General features: G+C 37.0%; 1 protein-coding gene across 2 annotated transcripts in view; it reads right to left on the reverse strand.

Annotated features, from left to right (window-relative positions):
* Positions 1-7,285, reverse strand: part of LOC763660 (pre-mRNA-splicing factor ATP-dependent RNA helicase DHX16) — a 30,839-nt gene extending 23,554 nt beyond the window's left edge. The window contains exons 1-8 of one of the 2 annotated variants that reach the window (XM_030997689.1): positions 7,192-7,285; positions 5,358-5,597; positions 4,026-4,169; positions 3,400-3,482; positions 2,713-2,872; positions 1,917-2,089; positions 830-953; positions 136-270 (exon numbers count right to left, since the gene is read on the reverse strand). In XM_030997689.1, the coding sequence (XP_030853549.1) occupies positions 136-270; positions 830-953; positions 1,917-2,089; positions 2,713-2,872; positions 3,400-3,482; positions 4,026-4,169; positions 5,358-5,561 (1,023 nt within the window). In that variant the 5' untranslated portion in view covers positions 5,562-5,597; positions 7,192-7,285. Of the gene's footprint in view, positions 1-135; positions 271-829; positions 954-1,916; positions 2,090-2,712; positions 2,873-3,399; positions 3,483-4,025; positions 4,170-5,357; positions 5,598-7,187 lie in introns of both variants that reach the window. The other variant, XM_030997690.1, reaches the window with a different exon arrangement.
* Positions 7,286-9,227: the final 1,942 nt, after the last annotated feature.

Raw genomic sequence — 9,227 nt, forward strand, 5'->3', positions numbered from 1 at the left:
TGGTTTCTCATTGAAACATGTACGAAAGCAACCTGTACATAAAGCACACCTGCCTATAAAGACCACTTTTTTTGTCACCCTTGGGTGGTCTTAATAGACAGGTTTCACTGTATAAAAGCCAGAGACGGAACTAACCTTGTGCCTCTGTTTAGCATCCTTAGCTCCAAAGTGCATCTCTCCTTTACGAACATGCTCATCCTCCCATCGCTTCTGCTCATAGTTACCTGCGCCTTCTTCCCCGACGGGCTCCACGTACCTCTCAGATTGTTTCTGTCATAAAGGGAGCATCAAAAATCATTAAACTGGATTTTACTGGTTTGAGGTTGACCCCATATGTATGTAAGGGCCTAGGGGATCCAATGCTTTAATCCCATATGAGTAATAATAGTTCTAATACATTTCAATTTTTTTTTTCTTCACCCGATAAAAAAATGAACAAGTGCAATCAAGTATACAGTAAAATCAAACAAAACAAAATAAAACAAAATAAAAGAAAGCATTTACAATGTATACATTATATAAATACAGAGTAGGAAAAAAAATTGATAGAGAACAAGTTGAGTTCTTATAAAAAGCTCATATTGTCGAGCAAAGAATGTTTCAAGGATCAAAATAGCTTGCTAGCTTCAGGCAACCAAATTGAGCTAATTTAGCAGGAAAATCAAATCAAATCAGTCTTGCTTGCACAAAATAAGTCAGGAAAGACACTTGAATTATCTTATAGGCCAGCACTTTAAACATGGCTGCCAACTCTGGGAAGAGCATAAGTTTTTCTTTTTCCTTCTGGACAAAAATATTTTTTCTGCTACCAATAATGATTTGTTCATACCTCATCATCTCTTGGCATATAATATCTTCCTTCTCTTTCTTTCTCTCCAGCTCTCTTATGCTCCTTGGCCAAGTCCAGCACTGTCTTCTTATACTTCATCTCTTTTCTCTCACGCTCTGTTAAACTGAAGACACAAATAAAAACAGATCAAAGGGTAGTTTAAAGCCCCATTGTACTACTTGTAGCTACTTGCTCCCTCTATTTATAGAAACCAATTCCAGTGCCCGTTGGTCCCCATGATCCTCTTTTTCTCATGTTAATTGAGAGCTGAGTTTAATATTGAGATAGCCACCTGTCAGAAATTGTAAGATTTCTTTATAATATTTCTTCATTTTGCTGGGGGGGGGGGTATCCAGAGCTCTTTTAAAGTTCTCCACAGCTTTTTCATTTACTAGTCTGTTGTATTTTTTTTTATATATTTAAAGAGCTATCAATAAGAATGATCAAAACAATAAAGCTTCTATTGTGATATGAAACAATGTTTTTGGTATAATGAGTGAAATTTTGCAATTCAAACATATTAATGAATTAAAAGCGAATAACAATCAGTAGTAATCTATTCAATAGTCCAAAGTTTTCTTACACATAACATATGTCTAGTTCTCTTGAAAACTGCATTTATGTATTTCAATCAATTCAACTGAGTAAAAAAAAATGAAGGAAAACAAAAGCAAAAACATTTTAAACAATATAGTGTGGTACGGTATGTCACTGGAACAGCTCCCGTAGGATTTTTGTACCAAAGTTGATTTTTGTTTGCATTTTGGATTCATTGGGGTTCAAGCTATCAGAAATTGATGGGGTACAAATTTTCCCAAAGACACCAAATTTCCCTATTGCGCGTTATATAAGCCATTTTGGCGCCCAATATGTACCCCCCAGAAAATGAAGGAGGGGTCTGAAATTTGAACCCCATCATTTTTGGCCAATTGGGTCCCTTTGAAGCCAAAACAGCAACAAAAAAAAAATCAACTTTGGCACAAAAATCCTACGGGATTACATAACATACCGCACTAATACGGCAGTCTCTAAAATCAAACAAACGATACAAACAACTGAATAATGCAATATGTCTCACAATTCTTACCTTTCCTGAGCAAAGAGGTATTCATCGTCATGGATATCGGCTTCTAACTCCTTGAGTTTATCCTCTCTCCTCATCTTGAGGTACTTCTGACGAGATTCCTTCCTTATGTCTGGAACCGTCTTCTTCCGGTCCTCTTCTGCCTCCTCCAGCCTTCTCTTGGCCTCAGCTAGGTCCTGCAACCAAAACAAATTGACGATGGTCAAACTTCCTATCAGATGCACTTTCATACATAATTCAATTCCATTTTAATTATCATCCAACAATGTAAACACACATAAAATAGTCATAAATACAAAAATTAACAAAAAATAGATATAAATGTATAAGCTCCAGGAAATGAGAAAAGATCCATATAATATGTTTAATATTTTTTAAAGGGGGCTTTAAAAGATCTTTGACTACTTTTTAATTTCAGAGAAAGTTTTCCAATGTTCTAAAAAGCCATTTCTGGGCAACTTAGTGATCGTCATTTCCCATTTTTCTTTTGTTGTTCCTGTGTTTGTTTTGTTTTCTTTTTCATATTGATCTATAATGCATGATTTGAATGAAATGAAGATATTCATGTGGACTTTTTCTTTACTAGCTTTGTGGAAAATAAAGTTACCTTGAATGCTAAATCTATATCATTTCATTCATTCATTCATTTTATTTCCAATTCTCGTAAAAAATACAGTCAACAATACATTGTAAATATATAAACAATACAAAGAATATGGAGGAGCCAGCAGAGGCCATTCGCCTTTCAAAGGCTGGGCTCCAATGGCCGCAGGGAGAGAAAATCAAATACATGACCCACCTTCTTGCTGCTCTTGTTACTTTTCTTCTTTGTTCGTTCCTTATCCTTGTTTCTCAGTCTGGCAGCGAAAGCATCCCTCTCTTCAAGATCTCTTCTCCTCTCCTTCTCTTCATCCTCCGTACTGTCCGATTCTGAGCTTGACTCCTCCTTTATAGCTTGTCTGAAATGAAAATAAGTCAGCAAATCATCATGAACTTTTGGGGGTTTAGTTGCATTTGCCACTTATCCACCCAAGCAGAAAGTCTGTCCAGGTCGTCCTGTAGTCTGGTAGCCTCAAGTTGAGTTTTAATGTCAGAGCATATAATACAGTCATCAGCGTATAGTCATACAGTCGAGGATTACTCGTCCGGTAGGTCGCTAACATAGGTTAGAAAGAGTAAAGGTCCAAGCTCTGTACCTAGGGGAACGCCATTCATAACCCTAACCCACTGTGACGTGAAATACACATTTTTTAAATTGATTCAAAATATCACATTGACAAGTTACCACAACCATTAAACCATTGACATTTCTGGCTGATTAAACCAAAACTACCATGGATGTACACTAGTGATCCTATGGCAATTGCTCTGAGGTCAAATTCCTACACTTACCAAATTTCTCCCAAAAAATTAAAAGTTAATGTCAAATACAGCTTCATAACTGAATCTTGTCATTCTGATATATTCAGACTAGACTTGGTCCTACCTCTTGGGCTCTGGCTCGCTATCATCATCGCTACTTTCTTTCTTCTGTTTCCTGATGTGCTCTCGCTTTGTAGTCTTCTGTCTCTGTATCAATAAATAATTGTAAGTCCGGTAAAGGAAATATCAATAAATATACAATGATGTCTAAATGGCCTGGTTTTTACCAGCATCTTCTCTATCTTTAGAAAAGGCATGTCAAAAAGGTTCCAGCTCACAAATTTAACTCCATGACTGCTAGAAATTATGATCTGGGCCCTGTAACACGTAGGTTAGCAAATGATCGTACGGTTGAATTTTGCAATCGATTGCACATCATGATCAATGCAATCAATCACAAAAATCAATCGTTAATTGCTAAGCTTCGTGTCTAGGGGCCCAGGGATATTTATCAATTTGAATATATTCATTGGTAGAGCAGCAAAATGTGTATTTATACTGTTACTGGTTTCGTTTTTTTTTTTTACTGATATGATTGTAGACTTTGATAGAGCTATGCTCAGAGCCAGAGTTAATCCCCTTCTGACACAAACAAACAGTATCATCTCTTGAAAGCCAGAAGGGTGTTAAGTCTCTGTTAAAGCAGAAATAAAAGCCCTTCTGGCTCTCTCTCATCCGATGATATCTTACCTTTTCTCTGACCATCCTGACGAGTTGCTCTTCTTCTTCTTCATCGTCCGAGAGGAGCTGGTAAGATCTGTTCTTCAGTTCTTGTTCAACTGCTTGCTTCTCCTTCAATCTATTGGGATTAACAGCTTGCTGCTTTCTAGGGATCTGGAAAATACATAAAAACAAATCATCAAATAAAAAGTTTAACCACCTAACACAGAGATCTAGTATTTCTAGAAATGTTAGAAGCCACAGGAAGATCAATCTCCCCATTGCATAAAACTTTGCATTTAAGGTAGCTTTGCCATTAATGGTAACTTCCATGGAAACCTTGATTTGATTGGCTGTTGAGTGATGGTAGTTAATATTGATGGCAAGGTCACCATCAGTGATAAGTTTCATGCAGCAGGCCATGACTGACAAAAATAATTTACCAATTGGTCTTAATTTTCAATGGTCCTTGTCCTTCCCCCTAGATAAAGCAAAGAAATCCTTATCCTAGTTTGACAATGACATTTATTTTTAACAAGTACAAGTCCGAGCTCCTTTGCACTTCCTTGAAAAATCAGTGGAATAAATTTTGCATTTTTCTTTATTTTTTCTTCATTTTCTTAAGGCCCCCCCCCCCCCCCTCACAGAAAAAGATCTATATCTTTATTCAATAACAGGGCAAGTTCAAGCTTTTTTGTCTCATATGTTACAGACCATATGTAAGATTTTATAAAGAGTTGTGATTGATGCAAATCATTCACCAGTCCTCTAATCAATCACAAGTTTGCAGTCCCCTTATGACTGGTTAGAATTCATGTTCCTAACTTATATCGTCTCTTTATATTGACGGGACCCTGATCACAGCATACAGTTTAATAGCCTTACTACAGCTCAGATCAGACCAAGAATAAAGTGAAATGTCACCTTGGATGTACCCCACAATACTTGCTTAAACATGGGACACTGAATAACAATATACCTCAGAGTACTTGCCTATCAGTATTTATTTTTGGATTTTCTTAATTTTCAATGCCTTTGCCTCCTTCAAATAAATAAATCAACGTGAATATATTACTGGTTAAAGATACTATGTCCCTTTTGCAGCCAACATCAAATTCTGTAGAACTTTGCAGGAATTATAAATGTCATGTATGTCCTATCTGTGAAATTTAAACATTAGCAGTGTCCTCATATTCAAATTATGCAAGGAAACCTGTTTGCCTACTAGACTTCACTGTCAGACACTATTGAGTGAGTGACTGACATCTTTTTTTTGTGGTAATAACATACATTAAATGAGCTGTAGCAGGTACATGAGCATTTGTCTACATCAATAACCCACTACCAAGTATAACTTTTTACCTTGTTGTAGAGCTCTCCAGCGAAGCTGACCACGCTATTTGAGATATCAATGGTCCCAGTCTCCTTAATTCTCTCTACCAGGTCTGAACTACTTGTTGCCCTCTTGGCGAGTCCGACGAGGAACTCTGCTATGTACCGATCACTGATCCCAAGGACATCATAGAGCTCATCCTTGACCCACTGGTCAAGACTGCCAGATGCCATTTTTGTGTTTTGGTTATCAGTGCGAGGAGCCTTTACCTGTGTAAACATATTGAAATTAAACAACATCAGATCATGATGTAATGATTGAAAACAACCAACAATGATATTTTATTACAGTCTTCGGCTCATTATTTTGCATGTGAGGAGTCTCTTTTTCCTCTCTGTCAGCTGTGGCAACGATAAACAAATGCGATGTAGAGCGTTGAGGTTTCCCTTCATTTTGAAAAAAACGTCATAAAATTAGAAAATGGCGGAACATACATTGTAGCTGAAGACGGTTGGCCCATTTGGTAAAAGTAGGCTCAAATATCTGCAAAACCAAGGAAATTTTAATCAATGAAACTTAGAAGTTCCATTCATTACTTAAATTGTAATCAACAATTAGACCTAATGCAATGAATTATCGATTTAATAACATTGTTTATCATAATTTGCACCAAATGCTTCCATAAAATTAATATGTGCGTCCACCCGCCATGCGAGCAAAAATAGACCTAGACTAGAGTAAAGGAGCCGGTAATCGGCCAGCTCCAGTTTTCGGCCGATTGGTTGGATGCAAGGTAAAATCACTCTAAAATACATCGCATAATAGCATAACACATATCCCACTCATACCATACCATGCCAGTGTCACTGAAATACCACATATGCAATGAAAAATATATCCTAAAATATCAAATTTTAGCGATGTAATCGGCGGTCCCGCTACCCGAATCTGAAAAATCGAGTATCTTACGCGTGTATGTAAGAAATATGGGTACCATAAAATCAGCTTTATTTTAAGTATTTTTCAGATTTAGAGCCCGATTTTGTGTTAGTCGCAAGCTCAAAAGTATCTCATCGCATGTATTAAATCAATGCAGCCGGACCCTGCCACGCACACACGATATGTCTGTCTAATTCAGATTCCAACTTCCGATCACCGCTGTGCCTGTCTTCGGCCAGGCGAGCACCAGGGAGCTCCGGCGTGGGATACCTGCTCCGCCCGCTTGTGCTGTACATCAGCGCTGAAACGCACGGCGCGCGCGAGCGCTTCCTATTGACTTTGTACATGCGGCCGTAAACTGAAACGCTCGGCCGATAACTGGCTCCAAAACAGTGAAAATTGAAATGAATATTGTCATGGCAATTCGTTATTTTTTTCTGGGATTCTTTTTTTGTTTAAATAATAATAATATTTGCTTCATGATTTGAACAAAAAATGATAATAAATAGGAAGTAAAGGGTCCTAAAAATAGGATTTTGTCTTAAGTGGCCGAAAACGGGCTCCTGGCTTTACTCTAGTTCAGGTTCACTTTTGAACGAAGAACCACTCAATGAAACGAACAGAAGTTTCAACAGGACCACCTCACACTTTCGTATACTGATGCTGATGCTGATAATTTGAACTGCAGTACAACAGTGTTGGCCGACTTAACACACAGCCAGGATAGTAATGCTGCTATGTGTGGGATTACTGGGGGGAATGAACATGATCATGGATCTTCACCATACACACACAAAAACAGATACATGGGACTTAAGTAAAAAAAACGGTCCCCCGAAAACGCCGATTGACACTTAATTAGGGTAAAATAACTGAGATTAAATCATATAATTATTAACAATATTATCGGGGTTTGTTATTTACCTATTTTTACGAAGCAAAATAGTCGAATTTACAATAGAGAGACTGCTGAACACTTGTCTCGTTTTCACGAAAATCAAACGTAATTAGATCTATGTTGTTGTTGTTGTTGTTGTGTTTTGAGTTATTGGCGATTAGTCAGTGATTTGACTATTGTCGCCAAATTACTTTACGGCACGTGTTATATCTCTCAATTTTGGATTTTTTTAAAAATACATTTATTTCGTTTTATATTTATCTATCTTTTAAGATATGGAGTATGGTAAGGTATCGTAAATGTGCAGAACCAGAAGCAAAAATAAATTGGAAACAATATTTTGTGAAAAAATTAATAATAATTCAAGATTTTAAAAAGACTTTGTAATAGACATTTGTTTCATTCTAATAAGCATCAAACACCAAATAATGATAATCTGACAAGTAGAAACCTGTTGCGTTACATTTTCGTTAAAGCAACCGAATGTGGACTGAGGAAGTACAGAGGTGCGACAACTAGCCTCAGGCCTATACTCTCAAAAATTATAAAATCCCAAATTTTACAGATAATTGTCCCTAGCTATTTAAAGGGAAAGACTTAAAGCTTATCTGCCATAGTTTACAGGAGGGATTAGAGCGCCCTGCAAGGTTACTGGACAGGTGGTTATCTCATCAACTCAGCTCTCAGTTAACATAAGAAAAAGAGGATCATGGGGGACCAATGGTCACCGATTAGGCATTGTTTGTTATATAGAGGGCGCAAGTAGCTACAAGTAGTGCAGTGGGCCTTTAACAGTCGCAAATAAAATTGACAGAACAATAAAATCATAGCTGTTGTAAAGATATTGGAAAAAATAGAATGAAATTAAAAAGGAATATAACAAAATCGCAATAATGTTCATTCTTCAAAAACATTTTTTGTACAGTGTGTTTATTCCACAAAAGTCTGTCGGATCTTTTTTTTTTAATCCGTAGACAGGATCCAAGTATCAATAACAATTTGTATTGGATGCAGATTAAGATTGTTTATATATAATATATATGTGGATTATGACTCGTTAAAATTCACGTTTCTAACATACCTGTATGATGTTAAGAAGGTTAAGTGGGGCAAATTGTCCCAGTTCACCCCAGTAAGCAAAAAAAAAGCAACAAAATGCCTGTGAATAAATATATATTTGATTAATTTAATTTTTCATCATATCAATATTATTGCAAAGTATTGGGTCTAATTAAATATCAGACCTGTATCATGAAGCCTATATGCAGAGTGTTCACAACAGCTAGATCGTATTATTGGTAAAACATTTATAATGTTTATCACTGAACGCCGAACTAATAAATAAAAAAGATTAGAGTGAAAAAGGACACATCGAAAGTGTGATATGGCCATTTAAAAAAAAATGTTTATATGATTAGTTTTAGAGGGGGGGGGGTGTTGTTGTTTCTTACTTGATTGTTTGTTTGACAGGGTATAATCTTGAGCATATCTTGCTTTCCTTTAATTTTAAGAGCGATATCCGACCATCCTCATCCACTTTTACTATCCTTTCTTCTGAATATTTACTCAAAACAAATTATTCAAGAATAGAAAACACACATGTTCTGAATAACTTCAGAGCGTTTCAAACTTTTTTTCCACCTACACGTAATCTTCCACACAAGATTTCACTATATCTCGGCAACGTTTCATGAACTTCATAATAAAGTACAAGTTCCCCTATACATGAGTGTTAATTTGTTTGGGGGTGCCGGTGAACTTGTATACTTGTGACGATCTCGTGAAAAGCTTCCCTAATCAGTGGCGGATCTCGGGGGGGGGGGATTTCCTCCTTTGGCCCCCAAAACAAGGTAAATTTAACCTTTTTTTTTTTTTTTTTTTTAAAGACGAGCCCCTCCCCCTGGCGCAAGAGGGGGGGGGGTGTTGATTTTAAAATATAGCGCTCACTATATACCCCTCCGGCCTCCCCCCCCCCTTATTCGCCGGATGGCTGATTCGCCGCTAAACATTTTCTATCTGAATTGGGTCGCCTATTTGGCCCTTCCCTTGCCGCCGGCTGGAT

The sequence above is a fragment of the Strongylocentrotus purpuratus genome, unplaced genomic scaffold (assembly GCF_000002235.5).
Source record: "Strongylocentrotus purpuratus isolate Spur 01 unplaced genomic scaffold, Spur_5.0 spur5_scaffold_4, whole genome shotgun sequence".
Taxonomy (NCBI): Eukaryota; Metazoa; Echinodermata; class Echinoidea; order Camarodonta; family Strongylocentrotidae; genus Strongylocentrotus; species Strongylocentrotus purpuratus.